Raw genomic sequence first — 26,527 nt, forward strand, 5'->3', positions numbered from 1 at the left:
GGCGCACTCTTGCATTTCCTTTCTCCCAATACGTGAGCACATTCCGGCTTGTTTTCGCGGCGATGAAAATACCACGTTGACGCCGTACTTATTGGCCACCTTCTTGAGGTTATGAGAGGTGTGGTGTACGTAAGGTACAACTTCCGGCCTTTCCAGCCTTTTTTCTTGAGGTCTGTTGTTTTCATTGCTGCCCTTCAGCTTTTTCAGCAAGGTCTGCGTCACGGAGAGAACCAGGGGAGCCGGGAAGCCTGCATTCTGCAACCTGGACACCTGAGATGCAAAGCTGGCGTGCATGGCATGGTGGCAGGACTTCTTTAGTGCGGACGCTAGGCACTGGGAAGCGATAGCCCTCTTAACGGTCTTAGAATGGTTTGAATGAAATGTCAACAAATCTTTCTTGGCGCGTGGACAGTATCGCCAGCAAACATGTGAAGGGTGAAAGGTTAGGGTGAGGTCTAAAAACTGTAATTGGTTATTACTGCTAGGCAGTTCGTGAGTGAAGGTGAGGCCCATGCTGTTTCGACCAAACGTACCTAAAACATCAGCTACTGCTTCGTCAAAACTAAAATCGCTACCTGCCAACAAGACCAGGTAATCGTCTACATATCTAAAAATGTGGACTATACAATCCGTGTCAAGTGCTTCACTCAAGGAGCGGTCAATTTCAGATAAAAATATATTACAAACTACCGGGGCGACACACGAGCCAATGCAAATGCCCTTTTTTTTTGTAGATACGTTTGGTCATTGAAATCAATAAAAGTGGCCTTCAGATAAAACTCAAGTAATGACATGAAGTTGTCCACATTCAATCCAGAAGAGTTTTGAAAAGCCGTGGCTCCATTCCTATCAATGCAATCACGCACTGCAGAAAAGAGATGTCGATGCGAAACCGAGTAGAAAAGATCTTCTACATCAATGGAAAAACCAGACCTAATGTTCCTATTAGTCTGAAGGAAGGCTATCACATCATCAGAGTTCTTAGTTCCAAAGGGGTCTTCTATTTCCAGAGTCTTCAGGTCCTCGAGCAAAAATTGACTGATTTGCCGTTGCCAAGTATTCTTTTCGCTTACTATTGTCCGGAAAGGCATTTCCGGCTTGTGAGTTTTCGCCGAGAAAAAGACCGAAAGGCAGTTCTTTTCACACTTCCTGATGGCACTAGCTAGTTTATGCAGGTGCAATTCCTCACAAAACGACACTGCACCTTTCTTCATTTGCTTCGTTTTCACTTCCACGGACCTGAAGTTCTTCTTGACTGCTTCTATTGCCTTTTTGTTGTACAAACCGGACGGTATTATAACAAAACCGCCTTCTGTCAGCCTGCACAAGCTGCAGATCATTCGCTCTAAAAAACGAAACGACCTTCGCCGTGGGGTCAGCTCGATGGCTGTGAGGGTTTGGATCTCTGACTGACCTAGTGAGGGTGTCAACGCCGTCCAAGAAGCACCTTTCCTGGTTTTCTTTCGTTGTTTTGTTGGCCAGTCGTCGGTTAAGGGCTAGCCATTCGTGTGGCTTGAGTTTGGCTTGTACGCTGAATTTTGGGCCTTCCTTCAGGACTGCCGCTATTCCTTCCGGGAGTTCAGCTCCTCCCAGGACTAACACATCATGGCGTCCGGGATCCCTGGTCTCCCTCTTCTTCAGTTGTTCCAAGTGTCTCGATACATGGCTCATGGTGCACTTCCACCAAAGCTCTGTTGTCTTCTTTGAACTAAAATGTTCTTCGTTTCCGTTCTTTTTTTCAATATTCAATTGTCATGTGCCTAAATAGCTTCTCCTGTATAAAACTGCACACGTCGTTAACCATCGCGTCTGGCTAATAATGCATTCACTTTCGATTCTCTATTATAAACCGCACTGAAATAAGCGAAGAAAGACTAATTCTGAAGAAAGTACAACCTTCGCCGCACAGCCTTTACGCGCAGTCCACTCCTGACGTCTACATCCGGGACACACTATGTTCAAATGGCACATATAATAACGTCATTTCAGTGTCGCTTTCCTCTCTTGACGTCCAACTCTACCGCGGATGACGAGGCTTATGCCACCAGCCTCTAATACAATCAACCTCTGATCAGATATAGCATCCAAATGCACTCGGTATGAAAGCAGCGAGACCGGCCGCTTTTAGATGAGGCTTCTTCATTAAGCGGGCGCCGAGAACAAATTGAATTTTGTCCGTATTGACAGAGTACGGCATTCAAACAGCAAAAAGACCACTGTACCCGAAAATGTACCTTGTATAAGCTAAAAAAGAGCAAAAAAAAAAACATTCGTGCGTCGACAGCGAATCTATTGGCGGATCCAAGATACGCCGCCATTCACATAAAGAAATGACGGCAACCAGCTGTGAATGTGACGAGTTTGAATCGAGTAACAGGAAAATTTTTAACTGTATTTTCTCAGCCATAATTTTCTCTTTTTGTTGCCGGACAAACTAAACGCACCCGGAAAGAGCCATATAATCACTTTTTACCGCGAACTCCGAGTTGTTCTCAATCTTTCTTAAAATGTGCAATGTTCCTTCAACTTCTTGCAGGGACACTGTGGCCCGTTCAGTGCCGGCTGAATCGAGCACACTTAGCCCTATACGCTGAGACGAGAAACATTCAGCCAAGGCCTCCGGAAATCAAGGCATGCATAATTTTTTATTGACAGCCCTGACGGCTAAACTAGACCAATGAACGCTACCTACAGCCAGGTTTGGTAATACACCTGCTCCTACAGCCAAAAATATCCCGAAAGCATGCGCACCTGCAGAATAAGTTTCTATTAATGAAGAGAAATTCAAGCTAATTTTTTCGAATTCGGAACATTTGACCTTGAAATACGTTGCGTCATCTAAAACTTTACCAAACATCTGCGTAGGTATTTTCAGCGCTATCTACAAAAAAAATAAAAAATTGTTGATTTCGTTTTAAGAGAGCGCTCCAAACGTGCTCTCAGCAGGGAATCTGCAAATGAAATGGCCAATTTCGTCATAATCGTCAACTTTTAGTTGTTTTTTCGTGATTCTCGCCTCTCCGTCTGTCTTCTAGCAAAAAAATGCAATGAATTATACAGTCAAAATTTAGAAAAAGAAGTTTTCATAGCTAGTGGTGGCGTCGGCAGTTGTGAGCGAATCGCACATCTGCAGGTGGTCCCGGCGCATCGCGGGTTCCCCACATTTCAGACTAGGGAGCCCTTTTCCGATAACGAATCACTATTAATCACCGTGAAGAGGAGAGATGAGAGCTTTTGCTCGTCGCAATGCCACATTTCTCTGACCAAAAGCAAGCTAGTTGATGAGCGAAGAGAGCGAGGGAATAAAATTTAAGGGTTATTGACTAGCTTACGCTTTTTCTGCTTTTGCTAAGCAACAATAGAAATTTCCTTAAAATAAATTTCAATTCTAATATTTTCAAAAAAGTTGCATATATGTGCCACATTTTCGTACGTTTCATGCATAAATAAGGAAAATAATTAGAATTGCCGCATCTCCCCCCCCCCCCCCCCCCCTTGGACCCCCTTCATCTAAAGTTCATGAGTGGTCCGAAAGATGAATGTGTAGGCAAAAAAAAAAATACAATCCAAACTGAGCGGAATCCGGCAGTCAAATTTTTGTAACTGAGTAGCGAGTGTAATTGCCGTCGTCTTGACTGTTACATCTTTCATAATTAACTATGATAAGTACAACCATAAGCACTGAATTGTTGGGATCACCTGACAAGAGCTGTGACTGAAGATTTTTTAAGTTTAGTAAGGTGTGGGTGCGGGCTAGTTGGTACTGCATTGTAAGACGAAAAGCGCGAAAAAACACACGGACGCAAAGAAAGACAAAGGATAGCGCTTGTCCTTTGTCTTTCTTTGCGTCCGTGTGTTTTTTCGTGCTTTTCGTCTTCCTTTTTAAGTCTGTAATGTTTGTGCAGTATGACCCATTTAAAATATGGCCGGTGCGGTGGCTCTGTGGTTGTGGTGCTCGGGTGCTGACCGGAAGTCGCGGGTTCGATCCCGGCCGCGGTGGTCGAATTTCGATGGAGGCTAGAGGCCCACGTACTGTGCGATGTCAGTGCACATGAACAAAATACACCAACTAGCCCGCCAGAAGACACTCTTGAATACACGTTAATCAACCCCATGTGGTCGAAATTATCCGGAGACTTCCAAAACGGTGTCACTCGTAGCCTGAGTTGCTGACTAAAATAACCATTTAAAAGCACGTACATTTCCCATGTTAATCAGATCTGTTTCATTCACTCGCATTGTGTCCCAAGTTAACAGGGCAATTGGATCTGCGCTTTCGGTCGTTGTGCGTTTGGTATTTTTGCTTGGGTCTGCAGCACAGTCGTAGTATTCACTGTAAAACAGTCAAATCCTGTAGGCTGCTAATTTCTTAGTTCCGCGTCTTTTTGTGCTGGTAAAAAACCATGGAAAACCAACTAGCCCGTCAGTTGACGCTACGAAGGTTAGTAACAGTGAAATTAGCAGCAGTTAGCAGCCCTCGCAACTCGAAGGTAGAACTATCCTATCCACATACAGCGTGTTACTTCACAAGTTTATAGAAACCAAACGGTGAGCACCACACGGCAGCCATTTTTGCATGCAGGTTATGCGACCAGGTGCACGCATCTTGGAAGAGTAATTGTCTCCGTTAATATCGTAAGACGTTAATATCGCAAAAAATATCTCATTTCTAGCACAGAACCTGCTACTTAGCCTAGCAATGTAATCAACTTCCGGACCTCAATGACAATTTGTTGCGATTGTATCGATAATTTTTGTGTCCATCTAGTGGTGGCTTTATATGGTTTCCCTTACATTTCGTTCTATCAAGTCTTACGTAACGTTGTTTATTTTTCTGCTGTGAGATTAAGGCAAAATGAACATGGTGCATTTTTATTATGTGTATTATGGTAACATGACATGCCGATGGCTTTGGTAGCATTGCAGTGTGTAACATATGCACCAGTGTATGTCCAAAAGTGCTATTAGTTTTCTTATTGTTTGTAATATGTCCCAATGTACGCCTACGAATAGTAAGCTTGATTGTGTCCAGTGAGAGTGTCTACAACATATGTATAAGTGATCTTCTCTGCTTTTAATCCAGACATTTATAATTGTTTCAATGAGAAGGTGTATGTTAACGCCCTTCAACCTGTCACACATAGGGGCAGCAACCTTCGTCAAGCTGCTAATCAGCAGCTTTTTGTTACTTGCCCTCGAATTTTTGTACTGTTGTAAAAAATTCGAAATGAATTGAATATTCTTAGACGTGCCAAGATACCTGGTTGTTAGCATGCAGGAAGCTTAGAGGCGGTATTCCCAGGATATTTCGTTTGGTGGAATTCTCCTGGACGCCTGTGTTTCCGATACATCCGGCTGCGAATTCCTGACTCAGTACACGCAATTACGCATGCATGACTGTGGCCGATCGGCGAGGGCATCTCCGGTTTGTTCATCTATGGGCCACAGCATTTGTCGGCGTTCCTCGGAGTGCTCCAGTGACAAAGTGCGGTTTGCTACGGAGGAATGTACGCGCCAATACTTCCTTCACTTCTTTCGTGTTTCAACCTGTACCGTTGTTCTGGTTGGCCAGCCGATGGAGGAGCTCACCGGGGGCTTTGGCGACCACTGCAGGTCCGCATGAAGCGGTTCCCACTGCCCTCGATGGAGGTGGACGTGGGTGCGTGCCAGCCCCTGTACCCGTGGGCCGCGATGCTCCTCTTCGAGGTAGGCCTACTACCGCTGTGCCTCAATTACATCTACCGCTTCATCGAGGAGAAGGTCAACGACAAAAGGGTGAGCGGTCCTGCGCTGCCATCTCGCTGGCGACGATGACGGTGCGTCGTGCGACCTTGCTGTGTGATGACGTCATTCCATGCAGACGACGAATAAGAGATCGACCTAGGCGGGGCCTGGCTGCAAAAAGCGGTGACATTGCGGAACCTCCCCCTTTTAGCTACTACTAGTAAAATAAATAGCGTTTCCGATAATGAAGCTCCCCGCCCAACTGGCCCGCACCTGACTTCAGATCATGGTCGTGCCACTCTTGTGTTGTTCCAAAGATTACTGCGCGAACAGCGACGTCTTTCCCACCCTCTAAATATTCGCAACATCGAAGGCGCTGTTCACAAAGCACACTACACAGTGAAGCGTCACTCTCCTCCCTCCCTTCCTTCCTTCCTTCCTTCCTTCCTTCCTTCCTTCCTTCCTTCCTTCCTTCCTTCCTTCCTTCCTTCCTTCCGTCCTTCCTTCCTCCCTCCCCCTCTCTCCCTTCCTTCCTCCCGCCCTCCATTCCTCCCTCCCTCCCTTCTTTCCTTCTCCCTCCCTCCCTCCCTCCCTCCCTCCCTTCCTTCCTTTCAAGCTTATGCGTATTAGTTTTTCATAGCCATCTGCAATTTTTTATCAAGCTTTCCCATTATCTTCCATGTTTCGGCTGCGGTGTGTTTGAATGTTCCAAAGATCTATGTGAACTATGAGAGAGACTGTAGTCATTTCTATCATCCGGGATTCTTTAATATGCACCGCCATCGCGCAGCAATTTTTTTATCCATTTATTTAGTTTTTGCATTTCGACTGCATCAAAATGCAGCCACCTTGACCGGAATTTGATCCCGTGACCTTGGTCTCAGCAGCCGAGCGGCGCCGAGCGGCGCCGAGCGGCATCACCAACGCGGCGGGTACTACGATGTGGTCTCTCCCCTCTCCCTTCCCTACCTCCTCGCAGGAGTGGATGCTGATCCAAGGCCTCCGCAACGGCGCCTTCCTGTGGGGCAAGGGAATCGCGTGCTTCGTGTTCGCCACGCTGCCCTGCTTGCCCGCCATGGCGCTGGTCACGTGGCCCCACCGGCGGGTCCTGTTCACCGCGCTCTCCTACTCGTCCCCGACTGCGCTGTTCTTCGTCATCTTCCTGCCATACGCCGCCAGGCTGGCAGCCTCCTGCGTGCTGTTCGGCACGCTCTTCATGAGCCGTACGCGTTCTCGCTTGCTTCCTTCGATGGGGCTTAGCGCTTAGTTACAGTGTTAGAGAGAATACGAAAAAGCCACACGGAGAACAGAATCCGGCAAAGTGCTACTACAATCGAACATCGTTATAACGAAATAATGAATATAACGAAGGAATCACGATTCCCCTTGGAAGCTCGGTGAGCATGGTCTATAACGAAACTATGGCTATAATGAATTAATCGCCGGGCCCCTTCAACTTCGTTATAACGAGGTGCAACTCGTTATAACACGGTCCAAATGGTCTAATTTTGTTTGTTTACATTCTTTTATTTCAAATACATTAATCGCAAATACGACTGTGCGAGAAGTGCTGCACTTTTCTTGAGTTGTGCCAATCTTCAAAATTAACCCGATCTCTCCAATTTTCAGGGTGACCGAAGAAGTCGCATTAGTTTTGAAGACTGGTAAGAAGCGGGAAAAATGGTACTTCTCGCTAAGAGGTATTTTAAATGAAATTCAAATAAACGTGCGTAACCAAACAAAATTAGAGCAGTTTATAAACTAGCGAATTGGCGGGTGCTATTCTTCGTGTAATGTTTTTGTATATACTGTAAAATTTTAACTAAGCAAAAAAAAATTTGCAGCCATGAAGCGCTATCTGCCTGCTCTCGTTTCCCAGTTTCACTCTGTGCCGTTTGGCGACCTGCTTGTCGTGACTTTATGAAGACAATTTTTGTCGGGAGCACGATAAGCGCGGAGGGCTGCAGGAAGGCTGTGGTCCCCAAGGAAGTTGACTTATCGACGTTGCTGTTTGTCTTCCTTTTCATAAAATCCCATATGCGGGGCAAACTGCTTCCGACACGTGTTTACCGCGAAGTGCCTGCGTCATAGTTGTAGACGTAATATCGTGTCATGACACTGTGGCTATGCGAGTAGCTAGCACGACTTAATTTATAACAGTGGACGAATTAAAAAAAATATCCTGAAACAATGGTTTGCGCGCTCAACACCGTATCGTTTTACTGATGGCCGGTCACGTCATTGCTACGACAACCTCGACCTGAAGAGACCAACTTAAGAATTATGCCAACGGTTCATGGCACAATTTCACTGGTTTCGCTCAGGATGGTAAGAGCCAGGAGTGAGTTGGGAGGAGGGGACACGCAGCTATGTCAATAATGATGTTCTCTCGGCGGTAACATGGCATGTGACCGCACCTTGGTGCAGGCTGGATCTGTGCCCACGCTTTCACGCTTTGGTGGCTGTTGGGCGCCGTCCTCGCTCTGAGCTTGGAACTCGAGATGGGAGACCTCTGGAACTTCGTCCTCTGTCTCGCCATGCCCAACTTCAGCCTCACTCTCGCCGTGAGGGCGGTGTGGGAGTCCGAGAGGAAAGGTAGGGTGCACGTGCCCAACATGGCTGCTGCGGCTTGTACTTACGAGTAGCTTTAAGTATTGACCCCCTCCCTCCCCGGACTACACTTTTATTATCAAGTGGTGGAGCCGAAAGATGTTACTTCAAAGTGAAGCTCTGAAGTGCTCCATTTCATGAGGGCACGTCTCTTCTTTTTGATATGCATCCCCCTCTCTCCCTGACGGCGCACTACTGCTATGGGTGCAGAATCCGCATATCTTTGAGGAAGAATCAGCGCGGCTGTTGATTGGCCTTTACCTCGTCGGTCTCGAAGCGAGCACCCTTGATACATCTTGGGAAACGGCCAAATATCAGAAGGAGGAGGTACGGGCTGAAAGGCGTGTGTGTCGTTGCGGGCCGATACCAGCCGCCCTAATCCCTCTATGGTGGCATTCGGGTTATGGTGCACCGCTACCGCAAATGCACTACACTTAATGGAGACTACACAGAAAAATGATGTTCTCCCACGGCAGAGAAATTTCAAAACACTCATTTAAATGCGAAATCTTTAAATTTATCAATAAATTAAAAAGAGGCGGAGCTTATTGAACGTCCGTTATAATTCGGGCACGAAACCACCAGATGACTTTGGTCACTTTTGCTGCGCAGGGCTTCTTTATTTTCCTAGTCTTACGCGTTGATGAGTGGCCCGGCAACACAATTCGCCTCACTTGAAGGATTTCTTCTAAGGCGGAAAGGGATACGCGTACTTTTCTCGCGGAATGACATCTTCTGTAGCAGTGCAAGACGGAGCTCTCATCGTCGTCGTACTCTCCAATTTTACCCTGGTCATGTCCCTTTCGTGACGCTTACTCCTTGCCAGTGAGGCCGAGGCTGATGAGGCTGAATGCTTCATCTTTCCTCATGCTCCCTTGCTTCCCTACATTTCAAGGTCACCCTAGAATACTCTGCTGCCTCCTTGGCGTTCACCCTGTCGGTGAAGCCGACCACTGGTTTACTGTTCTATACATAACTCATGTGCTGCCCTCAGGTCTACGTTTTCCACCGAAGCAATTTACCTATCCGTAGAAAGTAATGACGCTATCGCAATAGTGAAAAGCGGCGATGTCGTGCCGAACTCACCAAATGCAGAATATAAAAATCTGTTGGACCTGCTCGAGTTCTGAGACTCAGCACCTGGCAGGGGGGCTGAAATTTCCAGTACCTCTTGACGCTTCTGTCCGTTTCACCCAACGCACAGCGCTTTTTGCTCGTTCTTCTTCACTACAGAGGTCGTCGACCCTTGCGTAACTTGTGATCGCTCGACTCGTGCGTACAGGCGTGGGGTTCTCGTGGACGAGACTGGACCCGATGGGCGCTGGAGCGGCAGTGATAGCGTCGCCGCTGTCGCTGGTGTTGCTGGTGCCACTCGTGTGGTACCTGGACAGCGTGTGGCCCTGGCCTGACCGGATGCGCCGCAAAAACTTCCAGTTCGTGCTCCAGGACGAATTCTGGCAAGGGTCGCCAGAAGCCGGCGAGAATCGCCAGGTGACCAAGGGGCGATCCTTGAAGGGACCCTGAAATGATTTACATGGGCATATTCTAGTGCAACAGCTCTGTAGAGGGCGCGTCCTCCACCTGGATGACGTCAGTGGGCAGATTGGACGAGCTTGAAGGCTGGCTCTTCTGCCTACTGACGTCACCGGGTAGTGGTTGCGCGCTGAGGTGTGTCGCCCTAGTCGGTTGCGAGCTACTGCGAGAAGCGATTTTTAGAAATTATTTCTAACTGATGGCGTCCTCAGAGAGCTTTCAACTTAGGCTCGAATACCCACAAAGGCCACCTCTACAGATCTGTTGGCATTGAATATGCCCATTGAAATAATTTCAGGGTCCCTTTAGCCGACTGTGCAATCTAGAACGCATGGCTTGTCTGGATATAAATCGTACGCGACTATTCCCCATATCCGAATCACTTTTGGTGCGATAGCACTAAATGGGTCGCTAGCGAAAATGGCGGCCGGGTCGCGGTGAAGCCTGATAACCAATAGGTGCGGAACGGGGAGGAGAGGCGCGCGTGCGGGCGCTGATGGCAAAGGCGGTGAGTCACGTGACGCGGCGGCGCAGCTGGTGCCCGGGTCGGCGGCGCGCGATAGGACGAGGAGGGGCGAGTCACGTGACTTGCTCGGCATAGCAGCTGCTATATGAAGCCGATTGCTCTCGCGTTAGCTTCGCACATGCTGTGGGCTCATTTCGCGTGCACTTTGCGCCACCTTTAAATAGTTGTGTAGATGCAGCGGGCATCATGATTACGTGATGCAATTAAAAACACAAGTAAAACGCAAATGACGGAAACGACTGAACAGCGCAAACAGATAGGACGAAAGATAAGTACACAGACATGCGATGTGTTCTCCGCTTCCGTCCTATCTGTTAGAGCTGTCCAGTCGTTTTCATCGACATGCACCAACAAACTCGGCTAAGCCCCCTTTTTGAAAACGCAAATTACCGCATAACAGAAAAAGGTACGGCTGCACGAAAGGAACAGGACAGGAGAAGGAGGAACAAAACGACAACACAGGCGCGTTCCTCTTTTTCCTGTCCTGTCCCTTTCGCGCAGTATTTTTTTCTGGAATAAACCAGCTAGCCCGCAAGAACGTTTCACTACAGCATAACAGTGCATTACCCAAAAGAGTGCAGAGCTAACAGACAGGAGTGTCGGAAACGGGGCAGCGACTGACTGCGATGCTGCCAGGAGAGAAAACTGAGAAGAACACTTGAGTGTGGATTCTCTTTAACAACACCGCCAAATAAGGTTGCGATTAATCGGAAAACTTGTATAGATCTAGTTTTTCAGAACAGGTCTATAGCTCCATGTGTTTCCTGTTTGTTAAACTACTGATTACACGCGCCACTCGCAGCCACCCGACATGCACTGCTGCAGCTCCGCGGGTGAGCCTGCTGTCAGTCTGGTGGACGTCAAGAAGCGTGTGGGCAACGTAGAGATGGAGCACCTGTCCATCGACCTCATACGCAACCGCGTCAACGTCATCTTCGGACACAGCGGCTCTGGCAAGAGCACGCTCGTGAAAATGATTTGCGGTACGTCAACGCATTCGGAAACGCACTGAATTTGTTCACGCTTTGTATATAAGACGGGAGAGACGCAAAATGGCTTTGGAATGAATCCAGAGAGATTGTTGTTTACGGTGTGCTCTCGCCCTTGAAGCCGTAAGTGACGATCCGGCGGTTCTAATTCGTGTAAGCGATGTGGAAGTTTGTTGGCTCGTGACCCGAACCAGGTGAATAAGTCTTCCTTGGTGCATCGGGCCCTTGCTTTCAGTGGAAGTAACTGTGCATGTCACAGCACCGGAAGGATGAATTCCTACCGCCTCTTAGCGAAAATACCAATCAAGAGATAGAACACTTTCATTCATTTAACTAATCCGACGTTATCACTTTCGAATTAGTCGACCATTACTTACACTTACATCGATTATCGTATTTTTACGCTTGGATGTTTGTTGTGTTCAATATTTAGGTCGAACCCTTTCCTCGGGCACTTTCACTTCTGAATTTCGGTGCTGTAATTCATTAAGTTATTTTTGTGTTCTGCTGTTTGCTTTGTGGCTTTCTCAAACACCAAACTACCCTCCTGGTGTATTTTTGTGTATTATTTCTTACCTGTGTTGCGATGTCCTTTTGTAGTTTTCGCATGCACATGTAGCCTTCACTTATTGTGACATTGTTCAAATATTGCCATCTTGCATTTTACCTTTCGATGATGTTAAGCCCCTTTGGCAGAGGTGCCTGTAAGATTCGTGAATAACAATAAAACTGGCAGCCTCGGGCTAGCATTTCAAAATTTGCTTCAAGTTTCAATACTTTGTGGAGGATTCTACTAAGTCAAATGAACAGGTTACATAATTTTTGTGACTCAGGAATAGTAATAATTTTCGTAATAATAATAAGAATAATAAAATGCATGCAGTTTAAGTGCATGGAGAAGCATGCACTTTTGCACATGAACCTCGCAAATAAAAATTTTCGTGATATTTGAAAGTCACTATCACTGATGTGATTATGTAATGGGAGGTATACTGTGCGCTTACATTGCGACAGTTGATTTGCAAGTTCCAGTTCCCTCTTTACGAAGACTTTGACGCGCAGTCGTACCTTCGAAGAAGCGTTTGAAGTTTGAAGGCTTTGCCGCATAAAGGGTCGTATTGAGAGAAAGCACGCTTTACAGAAAGAAATGTGCGCACTCTCGCTGAGGTGGCATCTTCCGCAGGCATTATTCAACCGGACGACGGTAACATCTACGTGCACGATGTGAGCGTGCGATACGCACTGAGTGAAGCGCGCTCCATGATCAGCTACTGCGCCGAGCACAGCACGCTGTTCGATTTCATGACTGTCAAAGAGCACATACAGCTCTCCCAGATGGTAAGTTTTTCCGGCTCCGTAGCGAGCTGTTTTTCGAATGTGATGTGAGAACATTTTCGCAAAGGCAGCGTAATTTTGTAGGAAGAGTACCTCCTGCAGTTGGTTCGACTTCGAAAGGACCGCTGTCCCGTTTTTCAATTCGATCAGCCTAGTGTTTAAGTACCTATCAGCTAGGTTGTTCGATTTGTTTCTTGGTATCGTAATCCTCAACCTCTGAACTCATGTAACTTCCTTTCGGACACGACGGTGAGAAACTGAGAAACTGAATTCTCGAGTTTGTGTCCAATCTGCCATGTGTATTCAGCAAGCCTGTGGCTTTTAACATTAGCACTTTTTGAGCAGTGGAGACCCCATGGCAGCGCGTACTCTCTAACTGGGAGAGGTCTGATCCCGCTCCAACTCGTCACAGCTAAACGCGTCCAGCCTCACTCCTGCCTCGCGTCGCTGGGTGGACACCGCGGTCCTACTCAAGGACATGCGGCTGGCCGATTACGCGGACGCGCGCATCAGCACGCTAGCCATTGGAGTCCAACGCAAGGTGGCGCTGGCTGTCGCACTGTCACGACCCGCCGAAGTGCTGGTTCTGGACGAGCCCACCGCAGGCATGGACGCCATCAGTCAGGCTGACGTGTGGAAGGTACTGCGCCGTAGTCACTTCTTTATCTAAGAGTGTATTAGGTAATATACGCCTGTCGGCTGATTCTCGCTATGAATGTCGCGTCCACGCAAACCTGAAGACAATGCCTCGCCGTTCTTAACGCTACTGTAGTTGTCTCTAGTTGACAAACTGGGCCACGTTGACACTGCCGCTGTCATTAGCGATGAGTGTGGAAGCACTACGATTGCACCAGGTTGCTGCGAGCGCAATGGCTCAGTTTCGTTTTCAACTGCTGTGTCTACCAACCACTGTTGCATGATTTTCTGCAAGACCGATCGAATGCACCATGCGCAGTCGTACAGCTCCACCGGAGCAAGAAATTATGCCGGTGTACACGGCCCGAACTATGCGGTGGACATTTGTCGCGTTAGATTTTTGCTGACTTCATATAAATGCTCCCGGAAGCCCCTTGCTGCCGCGACGCTGCCTAGGAACGCAAGGCATTTGCAACAGTCGGGTGGACAGTTCGTCACCTACCGCTGGCTTTGGTAACGCTGATCTTTGACGTATCCTCGATCCTACCTGGAACTGGGCACACGTGCTCCGCTGGTATGGAAGTTCGTTTGCGCTCTACTGAAACCAAAACTCCAGGGTCTACCTGCTGCATTATGACAGTCTTATCTAGGCGGGCAGGGGAACGGGTGCTCTGGAGAGTGCTTCCTGCGTGGTCACGTGATTTTAATTCAATCTATGTCATATGGTCCTTACTGAAGCGTAGTGACCCCTTATTCGACTGGAATAAGGGGGATGAGCGTTCATTTTTTTACACCTCGACAGCTGGACCCGGCTGATCAGCGTCAGCAAACCGAAATACGGCGGCGGTAGTGTCCTTAGCTAAGCTTAACTCTACCAATTGGCTTTAGCATTCTCACGGAAGGAAGGAGAAGCATGCACTTTTGCGCACGGACCTCGTCGACTCTGCAGTCATGAAAGCGGAATTCGGTTAGCCTGTCGCTATGACAGCTACGTATGCCTTGCTTTCTTCGATTTGTTCATTGTGCGTCAGCAAATCGAATTACGGCGACTGAACCTCGCTCATGAATGCACACCTCCATGATAGCTATTTCTCAGGCTATTCTGGTACATCTGACTGCTGTCCTTGCCAACTTCCCTTACTGGTACTACGACAGAAAGGAGGAGTTTTGAAACTCCTGTAGGCAGATTTTAAGAAAACATATATTGGTCGAACCATGTATGAACTCTTCCGTACAACGCCAAATTTAAGCTCCCGAGGGAACTTTGAAATGCGTGCCTTACAAGAGCTGACAGCCAGCAAGGCCTCTGCGGAGCTCTGCAGACACCCTGTATGTTTAGAATTGTGTATCTTCCCCACGCGCAACAAATCTGTGACTGTGCTCGCAGTTGCTGTGGATAATGCGTCGGTCCTCGACGATCATCATGACATCCAACAAGTCCGCCGAAGTTGACGTGCTGGCCGACCGCGCCGTGGTGTTGGCGCGAGGTGTCGTCCAGCTCAACGACACCGTGGACAACCTCCGCAGAGACCTCAGTGAGCTGCACGTTTCTTATGCCTATAGTCTATCATTTTAGTGCAGATGGCAAATGTAGCCTGCATGTAGAAAAAAGAAGCATAAAGTGGTCTTCCATCTGCCAATTTCTCTCTTCCTTTCGGCGGATAGAATCAAAACCTAATGAATTCCGGTCGTAGGACTTGTCTAAGATAGCCGGAGTTGATGGACGACGGGTTCGCAGCACGAGCATCATTTTTTGCTGTTTATGGGGCCTCCTGGGACAAACCAAACTCCACTGAGGCACTGAGGCAAATAGAGTCAACATACGCCTCGCTTCAGCAGGGCCAATGGCCCACCCCCGGAGATGTTCGCACCTTCGCGCTTTCAGCCCCTAATGTCAATCAGCTCACGCTGATTAACGCGCCAAGCCACTAAGCTTAGCTCTACCAATCGGCTTTAGCATTCTCACAGAAGGAAGGAGAAGCATGCACTTTTGCGCACGGACCTCGTCGCCTCTGCAGTCATGAAAGCGGAATTCGGTTAGCCTGTCGCTATGGCAGCTACGTATGCCTTGCTTTCTTCGATTTGTTCTTTGTGAATGCACCACCTATGCTCATTTATTGAGTTGTCATGGAAGACCTGCCCAGCCCAGACGACGCAGCGATCGTTCCCCTTGGCTACTAACAACATTTATTCAAAGGACTCTGGCGGAAACGAGACTCTTGAACCACGATCTTTTTTTTTTCATGGATGAGCACAGGTGCCATAACCTAGTACACTCTTGATTAAGAAGTTAGGCTTTAATCGTGTTGCATGTATATTGCCACGCTGCTGATTTTCAGAAAGCGTACCTTCGACAGGCGATGTTCTCCGTGACGAAATCCGGCGAGCGGTGCAGCCACCCCCAGCACCCCTTTCGGAGCCGCACGTAATGTCCTACAGCGATGCCCTGCGCCGACCTGCCTCGGCGCCGCAAGCGTTTCGCCCCGTTGCCGAACAACCACCACCCCATCGTTACGTGCGTCCCATCGAGCAGCAGCAGGACCCGTGTCCTCCATTCCGCAAAGCGTACGTGTGGCGAACGTCCAACGATCGTCCGCTCTGCTACCACTGCGGGGAGCCCGGCCATGTTCTGCGGAATTGCCCGTACCGGCGGATGGGTCTGAGAGGATTCCCACCGGACGCGCCTCGACCGCGCTATGGTGAAAGACCGCGGGACATAGAGGAGTACCTGAACTCTCAAGTGCCGCCCCCGACCTCACAGCGGCGACAGTCGCGATCGCCATCCCCGAGGCGCTTTGCTACGCCCAGTCGGCCCTCAACCTCCGGTCAGTTCGGAGGCACGTCCCCTCGGCGGGAAAACTGAACACGGCGTCCTCCGGGGGTAGGGCCGCCGCCGCTGCACGAAGTCAACAGCCTCCACCCAACGATTGGACGCGACGGCCCGAGCGTCAACGACCCGATCCGACGACCTCACCGACGTGCTGCGAACGATTAGTTTCCGCTGAAATTTTAGTAACCGTCGACAGTTATGAACTGACCGCACTCGTCGATACCGGCGCTGATTTTTCTGTGATGAGCAGGGAGCTAGCCATGACACCCCGTAAGGTTCTGACGCCTTGGTGTGGACCCGTGATCCGCACTGCCGGCGGCCATGTCGTGACACCAATCGGCGTCTGCACTTGCCGCATCCAAATCCGTGGTCTTACTTTCACCGGCTCCTTTGCCGTGTTAGCTGACTGTTCAAAGGACCTCATACTGGGCATGGATTTCCTTCACGAGTATGGTGCGATCATAAACCTTCAGGAACTCATGGTATCTTTTTCCGCCCAGCGAGCCGTTAACACAACCACCGAGCCCTGTAAAGTAATGTTGCGCATATGTGACGACCACATAACAATCCCTCCGCGAGCCAGCAAGTTCGTCACAGTCGAGTGTACTGACAGCACCGGCGCTCTTGGCATTGCTGAAGCGAACATGTCCCTGCTACTCGCTCGGCAAGTTTGTGTCGCCCGAGGCCTAGTAGACCTTGCCAATGGTCGTACCGAAATCTTAGTCACGAACTTTACTCGTGAACCGCAACATTTGACGAAGTCAGAAGTCGTCGCTTATTTTGACGAGCTTGGAGAGTGTACGAGGCAGTGCTCTTTATCCACCACGTCAGACCTCGCCGACGCGACGGCTACAGCCATTCCGACTGACGTGAACCCGCACCTCTCGGCCAGTCAGAAAAACTGCGTGCAAAGCCTAATCTATTCCTTCCGCGACTGTTTTGCGGAAACTTCCAAGGTCCGACAGACGCCGCTTACCAAGCATCGAATTGTCGTTGCTGACGACCAAAGACCAATTTGCCAGCGCCCTTATCGCGTGTCTTCCAAAGAACGCGATGCCATCCGCCGCCAAGTTACACAGATGCTCCAGGACGACGTCATCCAACCTTCCACGAGCCCCTGGGCATCGCCTGTTGTTCTCGTCACGAAGAAAGATGGCACCCTCAGGCTCTGCATCGATTACAGGCGCCTGAATACCGTCACGAAAAAAGATGTGTACCCTCTGCCCCGCATTGATGATTACCTAGACCGCCTGCGCCATGCCACCTTCTTTTCATCCCTCGACCTCCGCAGTGGGTATTGGCAAATAGAGGTCGACGAACGCGACCGAGAGAAGACCGCCTTTATTACGCCTGACGGTTTATACGAGTTTAAGGTACTTACTTTTGGCTTGTGCTCGGCCCCTGCCACGTTCCAACGAATGATGGACACCGTGCTGTCCGGTCTGAAGTGGCAGACATGCCTCGTATATCTTGACGATGTCGTGATCTTCTCTGACACGTTTGATGAGCACTTGAAACGCTTGCGTGCTGTTTTCGAGGCCATACGTTCCGCTGGTCTCTCTCTCAAGCCAGAGAAAGGTCACTTTGCATTTCAAGAGCTGAAGTTTCTTGGTCACATTGTCAGCGCACGAGGTGTTAGTCCAGATCCCGAAAAGACGGCCGCCGTAGCTGCCTTCCCTAAGCCAACAGACAAACGGAGCCTGCGTCGTTTCTTGGGCCTCTGCGCGTACTATCGCCGGTTTGTTCCCAATTTCTCCCGGCTAGCAGAGCCTTTGACCCGCCTGACGAAGGATTCTGAACCCTTCATCTGGGGCCAAGACCAGGACAGCGCCTTCACAGAACTCAAGTCCCGTCTGCAGTGTACGCCTGTGCTTGGCCACTTCGACGAAGAGGCCGACACTGAACTGCACACTGATGCTAGTAACGTTGGCCTCGGCGCGGTCCTTGTTCAGCGGCAGGATGGTCTAGAACGCGTGATTGCTTACGCCAGTCGCACTTTGTCCCGTTCAGAAGTCAATTATTCCACAACGAAAAAGGAATGTCTAGCTGTGCTGTGGGCCGTTACGAAATTTCGTCCGTACTTGTATGGCCGCCCGTTTCGGGTCGTGAGCGACCACCATTCACTCTGTTGGTTGGCGAACCTGAAGGATCCCTCGGGGCGGCTTGCTCGATGGAGTCTTCGGTTACAAGAATTTGATGTCACCATCGTGCACAAGTCTGGCCAGAAACACAGCGATGCTGACTGTCTATCCCGCGCCCCAATCCTGTGCCCCACTGACGAGTCCGACGACGATTCCGCTTTTCTTGGTGCTCTCACCACGTCCACCCTTGCCCAACAACAAAGGGCCGATTCTGACCTGCTGCCCCTCATAGAATACCTTGAAGGAATCGCCCCATCTCCACCTCGGCTCTTCAAGCGCGGACTGTCATCGTTTTGCTTGCGCGATGGGGTACTCTACAAAAAGAACTACGGCCCAACGGACACTGTCTATCTGCTTGCAGTGCCAGCTGCGCTTCGTGACGAAGTTCTGCGCGCGTGCCACGACGACCTTTCTTCGGGCCATCTCGGGTTTTCCCGCACGTTGGCGCGCATACGCAACAAGTACTACTGGCCCAAGCTTGCTGCGGTTGTCCGCCGTTACGTCCGAACCTGCCGAGAATGTCAGCGCCGGAAGACGCCACCGACTAAACCAGCCGGGCTCCTGCAGCCTATCGATCCCCCGCGCCTCCCATTTCAACAGGTCGGCGTGGACTTACTCGGTCCGTTTCCGGCGTCTTCCATGGGTAACCGGTACATTGCTGTTGCCACTGACTATCTCAGCCGCTACTGTGAGACCAAGGCTCTTCCCCGTGGTACCGCCGCCGAAGTCGCAAGTTTTTTCATTCATAACATTGTGCTTCGTCACGGAGCTCCAACGGTCGTATTAACTGACAGGGGAACCCCGTTTACGTCGGCACTTACGAACGAGGTACTTCGACTCAGTGGCACCAGTCATCGAAAGACAACAGCTTATCATCCGCAAACCAACGGACTGACTGAGCGGCTTAACAAGACAGTTGCCGATATGCTTTCTATGTATGTCGACGATGACCACGCGAACTGGGACCGGATACTTCCTTACATAACGTTCGCGTACAACACTGCGCTTCACGAAACGACGCGCTTCACTCCTTTCCATTTGGTGCACGGTCGCGAAGCCTTGACCATGCTGGACGCCATGCTTCTTCCGGATCCTACTCCCTCTTCTGTCGTGGATGCCGACCAATTTGTCCGTGACGCCGAAGTTGCTCGCCAAGTTGCTCGACAGCGAATCCGGTGCCAACAACAACGCGACGCCGAGCGTTACAACCTCCGCCGCAGGGAGGTGATTTACACACCCGGTGACCAAGTCTGGGTGTGGAGCCAAATCCGTTTGCGAGGGCGCTCCGAGAAGCTTCTTCGCCGTTACTTTGGTCCGTACCAGGTGTTACGCCGCCTCAGCGCGGTGACCTACGAGGTGCTCCCTCAAGGAACTGTCCGGTCCTCTCGACACCCGACGTCCGAGGTCGTCCACGTGGCGCGAATGAAGCCGTTTTATTCCCGTTAGCCCCGGACCCAACCCCGCCATTACCTTTCGCCTTATTTTTTTTTCTTCCCCTCGCGTGCGGCATCGAGTCGATGCCTCTTAGATGGGAGGGGCAATGCCACGCTGCTGACTTTCTGCCGGCGCCACCTGGAGGTCGAACTGTGTTCCCGAGCGCGTGGCCGAACGTCTTCTTTGTCCAGAACGAGCGCGGCGGTGTTGGCAAACCTCGCCCGAGTGAACAGCTTGGTTCTCTGTATTTTCGCCGGTGACAATATTTAAAGCATTCATGTGATCTTTTCTGCCCACACCTTTTATGACGATGATTCTCTCATGTCACAGCACTCGCCAGTTTGATATACTAGCGTGGTTAGGTGAGACACGATGTAATAGATACAGGCGGGGACACAACACGCGAAACGCACTGGAAGCCAGCGGCCAGATAAAGCACCTCTTGAACCACCAAACCGGGTCTGGGATGTCGGCGTCTTCTGTCGGAAGAGTGGTGAAGCTTCGCCGGCAGAAACAAAACATAAAAGAACAGTCTCGTTGCCATAGAAACTGGTTGCCCTCGCACGGAGCTTCTTTCTTGGCGCTTGGCCACCGTCGAGCGCAACCCCGCCACACACGTGCGGTAAGCGTTTTCACGCGAGGGGCAGTGACAAACAAACGAGCCAACAATCGAGTGAGCAAATGAAAGAGCGAGAAAACGCCAGGCGATACTTACTGCTTCGTCATCAAGTACCCGCGTGAAAAATTTTCACATAAGGCGCGGAAATGGGCCACTTGATGAAGGGCCATCTCGTGGCGCCGAGAGAAACAAGGGGGCTTTATCTGCCAGCCACGCGGGCCTCTCTGTCCCCACCTATGTATCTTGCAACGCGTGGCACCCACAGGCCGCAGCGCAAGCGGCCACGATGCCGAACCTGACTGGAGAGAAAAGAGTGGGCCGTGTCTAGGTGTGAGCTATTCGAAAAGGTCTGAGAACTGCGCTATCGTTATTCATATTGTCACGAAGACGACGTAACTGGCAATGGCGCGGGACGGAGCGCTCGCGCTAGGCCAGCCGCCATTAAAATCGTCTCACTGCCATCGTTCATGTCGCCTCATTCTTCAAGTGGTCGCCATGTAACTATATTTTCCTCTCTGAGAGAAAGAAGCGAAACATTGGAAGCAAGTCCTTTCTTGGAGGTACTCAGAGTGCGTTGTAATGAGCGCGCAGGCAGAGGTCGACTCTCCGCAGCTTTCACTGTCACCCGTCGAGTCACGCGAAATGCGCGCGCAGGGCTCGGCCACCGTCTGTGCCTGCTCAGACACCTGTACGCCTCGAGCGAGGTGATCCGGGCGCGTCTGACCTCGTGGATGCCGGAGCACCGGGTGCTCTCCGAGATCGGGCTCGAGATCATGCTGTACTTGCCCGGCGTGACGGTGGCCCGGGCGCGCGAGCTCGCCCAGCAGCTGCGCCGAGAGAAGCGTGATTTGGGACTCGTGCACGTCGGCGAGCCGTACCGCACCATCGAGGACGGAGTCATGAGGTAGGCGGCGGAGATGGGGGCCCCGCCTTGCGCGCGGTCACACTTTTGGCTGGTTTTACCAGGCTGACGATGTCCACCCCCCCCCCCCCCCCCCCCCCCCCACCCCTCCAAGCGGAATTCTTGGCCCTACCGCTTCAAACTGTTCTCTGCCATTTCTGACTGCACTTTCTTTCCATGCCGGCTGGCCCACCGCGCCATGCCTTGCCACGCCATGCCGGCTGGCCCTTGAAATCTTCAACAGGAACGATCAGGACACGCTGCTTGATGCATTTTGTAATGCGCCGCTTCGACAACGTTTTGTTTGCTTTTCCCACGCCTTAGGATAGTTGATCTCTTATAAAAAAAGATTTATAGACAGGTTTATAGACAATAGTCTAGTAAAAGTGTATGGCCATGAATCTATAGAATATCTGTAGACTGCCTATAGGATTTGTATTGCCTATAGACTGTGCTCTAGGGTATGTCTATAGAGAGTCTACAGACTTTATAGGCAGAAGTCTACGGACAGTCTATGGACTGTCTAAATTAGTATTTCTAAGGGCTGCCCTACAAACTTTCGGATTAGCAAGGAACAACAGGATTCTGAGGGAACGCTTTTCGCATAAATACGGCAAGAACCTTCTCATACCTGGAATTTACGACGGTACTTTGAGAAAAATCAGTATGCATTGCATTGCTCTTGCCATTACTTGGGGAATGCCATCATAGGCTTTTAAAAGAGGTAACAAAATTAGGCTCTCTGCTTAGCATGCTAATGCCAGCACGCATGCTGGTCGGCCATATGCTCGATTCATAGGAACACAGTGGAACATTCAACTGCTCGCATGGTTTGAATTTGCCTGAGGGGCTCCCGACCCACTTTGTTCCAACCCACCCAATGTTTCATGACGATAGTACGCCGCTCATTTTCTAGCAGGGGAACAGCAGTTCACAGTTGGTGGCGAGGCGCTAGAAGTGGTAAGGAAATATGTCTACTTAGGGCAGGTAGTGACCGTGTATCTGGACCATGAGAGTGAAATAACTGGAAGAATAAGATTGATGGGGTGGGGCGCATTTAGCAGGTACTCAGATCATGAATGACAGTTTGCCAGTATCTCTGAGATAAAAGCATGTAACAGCTGTACCTTACCGGTACTATCCTAAGGGGCAGAAACATGGAGGCTAACGAAAAGGGTTCACTTTAAGTCAAGGACAACGCAGCGAGCTATGGAAAGGACAGTGATAGGTGCAACGTTAAAAGACAGGAAGAGAACAGAGTGGGGCAGGGAACAGACGCAGGTTAATGACATCCTAATCAAAATGAAGAACAGGGCTTGTGCAGGGCATGTAATGCGAATGCAAGATAACCAGTGGTCCTTAATGGTAACAGACTGCGGGGATGGGGTGTCCGCGGCTGTCAAAGGACAGGGTTGATTGGAGAGATGTGGGAGAGGCCTTTGTCTTGCAGTGGGCGTAGTCAGGCTGATGATAACGATGTCACTGTTAAATTAGAAGCTGGTACAGTTTAGCGCGCGGAAGCATCTGGGGTCAGTGAGCGTTTGACGGCGTTTGTCGTTGGCGAGGAAAAATATCAAGAAACGAAATAGATAACGGTGAAAGCGGCAAAGATAACCCGGTACACGTGACCGCCAGCACCGCTTGGCAGCAGCGAAGCAGCCCATAACACGTACGCTGCACTCAGTTTTGCAGCGATAGCTACATTAAGGTAGCATTTCGAGCCTTCAGCGTGCCGGCGGCGCGGCGCCGTGGCTGATCACGTGGTTTGTCACGTGGCTGGTCATTTGACCAGCCACGTGGTGCGGAGCAGCTGCTTCTGCCGGCGGCGCGGCGCGCCGGCGAAACCGAGCTGCCGCAGCTGTGCGCATGCGCCGTGTCAAGTGGAACAACGGTGAAGGAACGCTCAGCGAAACGGAGCGACGAAAGGACTGACATTGCAATTCAACTGAGCAAGTTCCACTCGGCCAGCTGTAGCTATTGCGTCACTCCAGGTTTAACCAGAGCTAAACCACCGCCATTTTTTTTTCTGGTTGTACTATAGATAGGAGTAAAAGATGAGAGTACAAAAAGCGACAGTTTTCAACGATAGCGTTCAAAGGCCCCGGTCCAAGATGCACGCGCCGTCGTCTGCTTCGCAGGATCTGGAATCGCATCCACGAGCCGAGGTACGCGGGCATACCGAGTGACGACTACAGCCCCGAAGGTGCGTCGCCTGACATGCGCCAGTGCCCCGCAATTTCTTATATTGCTACGTTGACCTTGGCTTCGGGTCCTTCACAGAAACCGGTCCGTCTGCACCCAAGGGCCCTGCAACGGGCGTGGGTTCTACAACACATGCTTTCTCCATCCAAACTTAACTCAATGCAAAAAGAAAGAAAAATTGCCACTTGGTAACGACAGTGTATCGTTTACTTGAGACGGGTCAAATAATGGGCCCAGACTTAGTGGTCGACGTAGAGCGAGCCAAGATCGAAGACCGTTTTTTATAGTGAAGAGGTGGTCTAATACATGCGTGTGCGTGCGTGCGTTTGTGCGTCCAACAGTCAGTGAAGCCTGGGAAAGCATAGTTCTATTTTTTTAAATTTGTATTTATCAATGAGAAATCGGCCGTGTAACTATTTTTTACCTCAAGGATTACTGATTAGAAAGTATTCCGTGGGATGACAGGACACATAGGTTTGTGTGATCAGGGTAGAGAACATCAGAGAGTTCACTAGACAATATACGACATGCGGACTGAGCAACCTGCAGATGCATTATAAAAGTCTGGCATTACAGCACAACGAATAGTTTGTTCATTGAGACAGGTTCGTGCCAATATACTGTAAACTACACATCCGTGCGGGGCTGACAAGTGTCATTCACAGAAAAGGAAGAAAGCAAGCCGCCCCTCCATTTGTCACGGCCTTGGCGTCTTTGCGAGGAGGAGAGTCTGCTTGTGCGCAGCCCTTCGGCGCCACCGGGAGCGACTCCAGGCGCCTCAGTTGTGGTGGGCGCTGAGCCGGCGCTTGTTGGCGCTCTCCAGCAAGAAGGTGACGCTGCTGGCGGCCTACTGGCAGCCGCTGGCGTGCGCCGCGTTGGCCAGCGGGTTGCTTTTCTACGCGCTGCACGCCTCGCTGGCAGACCGGGACGGCCCCGCGGACGCGTACGACTCGGGTCGCCGAGTGGCCCTGGACGCCGCCGGCGTCGGGCTGGCCGCCTTCGTGGCCGACTGGCGACCCAGCCCCGGCTTTGCGGGCGTCGTGCTGCGCGCGCTGCTCGAGGACAGCGGCGTCGAGCACCGGCTGCCGCTGGACGCCGAGCCCGAGACCTACCTGCGCTCGCTGGACGTGCGCGAGTGGCGGCGCCACGGCTGGGGAGTCGAGATCCACGCGGGAGTGGCCGGCCCGGGTGACTGTCGGGGACCACTTTCTGGTGCCATGCGGCAGTGGAAGTTGCTGAGAAGGCGAAGCGACACCTTCAGACTGTGCGCTCTTTTCACGCGGTCAAGCTGCGCAACTCTGGAAGTGTATATGCGCACACATATATTCGTCCCCTCAGTAACATTAACAGTAATAATAATGTCGATGGTGACGATGACAGTTAACTTCATTTGCCACCAGTTAACAATACGATAGCATTTAGACTGTCATCTCACAAAAAAAATTTCCGGCTTCTTTGTCACGAAATTCCCTGATTGGTCGAGAGGGTCATGACGTCACAAACACCACATGACCACCAGTGGGCCAGTCATCGGCCACCGCCAATGCTTAAAATCTGAGGACCCCTTAAAAATTTGGATATTTATCAACTTCATTTGTCATTAGACCTTAAGCTTGGGCTTGATAGCCTCAGATTCTTACGCGCCACTGAACACAACACATTTGGCATGTTATTAATGCGACAGCGTTTAGGTCGTCGTCTTACAAAAAAAATCCGGCTTCACTCTCACGAAATTACCCGATTGGTCAAAAGGGTCGTGACGTCATAAACACCGCGTGACAACAGATGAAACAATGATAGGGCGCCGCCATATTTGTAAATCTGAGGGCCCCAAAATTATGGAATTAGGCCCACCCCACAAAATGAATTAAGGTGCATTAGTGGGTTGGCTATAATGGATTATATAATCCCATAAGATAATACAACGAAAGGTATTGGAACACTCTAGAAGGTGGTGACTCATGCATACCATATAAGGGCAATGGAACCGGTTCCAACCGGAGATTTTGCGCGAAAATCGCTTCAACATTAGACACTCTTGCAGACGCCATAGCAGGCAACCTGAATGTAACGCATTTTGTTCTTTTAAGAATGTGGTTAAGAAGGCCCCCGAGTTTTCATGACAATACTTTGTTATAGCTTTTTAATTCAACAGGTTTCTCATATTTTGCTACTTTCGCAGGTTTTCTTTCTTTCCGAAGTATTTGGGTGGTGTGTTCGTGTTGTCTTTCTTCTCCCTTCGTCCTTGTTTCTTGCGCTGGTACCATGTTCCATAATAATGCAAACCAACTGGCCCAGCTGTCTACCCTTAGTGTAAAAGAGATATATTTGCAAGTAACCCGCATCCTCTCACTCGCTGTAGGTCGGTCGCTAACTCAGCCACCTACTCGCTCGCAGGCGGCAGCGGCCACTGGGCGACGCTGTGGTGGTCCGGCGAGCGGTGGGCCTCCGGCGGGGCGGCGCTCACCACCCTGCACGCGGCGCAGCTGTCCAACGCGTCGCGGGTGCGCGGTGCCCGCATCCGCGCCCAGGCCGGCCCGCTGCCGGGCGCCCGGTGGGAGGCGGCGCCCAGCGCGCAGCGGGTCCTCGGCCGCGTCTTCAACGACGTGCCCGTGGTGGCGTGCGTGTTGTCCGTGTCCGCGGTGCTGGCGCCCACAAGCGGCCTGTTCGCCGCCATGGCGAGCGCCGAGGGCCGCTCGGGCCTGCAGCTGCTGCAGCTCATGACGGGCCTGCTGAGCCTCGACTACTGGCTCAGCCACTTCCTGTGGGACTTCGCCACCCTGCACGTGCTCGGCTTCTGCGTGCCGGTGGCGCCGCCCTTCCTCTACTTCTACGCGGACAGGGGAGCCCTCTTCTTGTGTGCGTCGTGTGGCTTGCTACGGTCGAGTGGTCGGCCAATTCATTAGTGCAATTATACGGTCGTGGGTCTGTTGAGGTGCTGCTGTTTGGTAGTCAACTCCAGTTGCGGTGCGCCTTGCAGTTAATACAGGGTGCAGATGTTAGCAGTCGCGGCAGGTGCAAGGCGGTGGACCATGGTGTCGTGACAA

At 50.7% G+C, this 26,527-nt stretch overlaps 1 protein-coding gene across 1 annotated transcript in view; it reads left to right on the forward strand.

The window, feature by feature from the left end:
* Positions 1–26,527, forward strand: part of LOC144124323 (phospholipid-transporting ATPase ABCA3-like) — a 47,434-nt gene that overhangs the window by 5,520 nt on the left and 15,387 nt on the right. Inside the window, exons 4-16 of the mRNA XM_077656958.1 lie at positions 2,537–2,631; positions 5,614–5,775; positions 6,704–6,947; positions 8,152–8,319; positions 9,617–9,825; positions 11,196–11,376; positions 12,566–12,720; positions 13,130–13,357; positions 14,741–14,888; positions 21,032–21,281; positions 23,417–23,503; positions 24,304–24,744; positions 25,843–26,339. Coding sequence (XP_077513084.1) covers positions 2,537–2,631; positions 5,614–5,775; positions 6,704–6,947; positions 8,152–8,319; positions 9,617–9,825; positions 11,196–11,376; positions 12,566–12,720; positions 13,130–13,357; positions 14,741–14,888; positions 21,032–21,281; positions 23,417–23,503; positions 24,304–24,744; positions 25,843–26,339 — 2,865 coding nt within the window. The remainder of the gene's footprint in view (positions 1–2,536; positions 2,632–5,613; positions 5,776–6,703; positions 6,948–8,151; positions 8,320–9,616; positions 9,826–11,195; positions 11,377–12,565; positions 12,721–13,129; positions 13,358–14,740; positions 14,889–21,031; positions 21,282–23,416; positions 23,504–24,303; positions 24,745–25,842; positions 26,340–26,527) is intronic.

Source organism: Amblyomma americanum, chromosome 3 (assembly GCF_052857255.1).
Source record: "Amblyomma americanum isolate KBUSLIRL-KWMA chromosome 3, ASM5285725v1, whole genome shotgun sequence".
Classification (NCBI taxonomy): domain Eukaryota; kingdom Metazoa; phylum Arthropoda; class Arachnida; order Ixodida; family Ixodidae; genus Amblyomma; species Amblyomma americanum.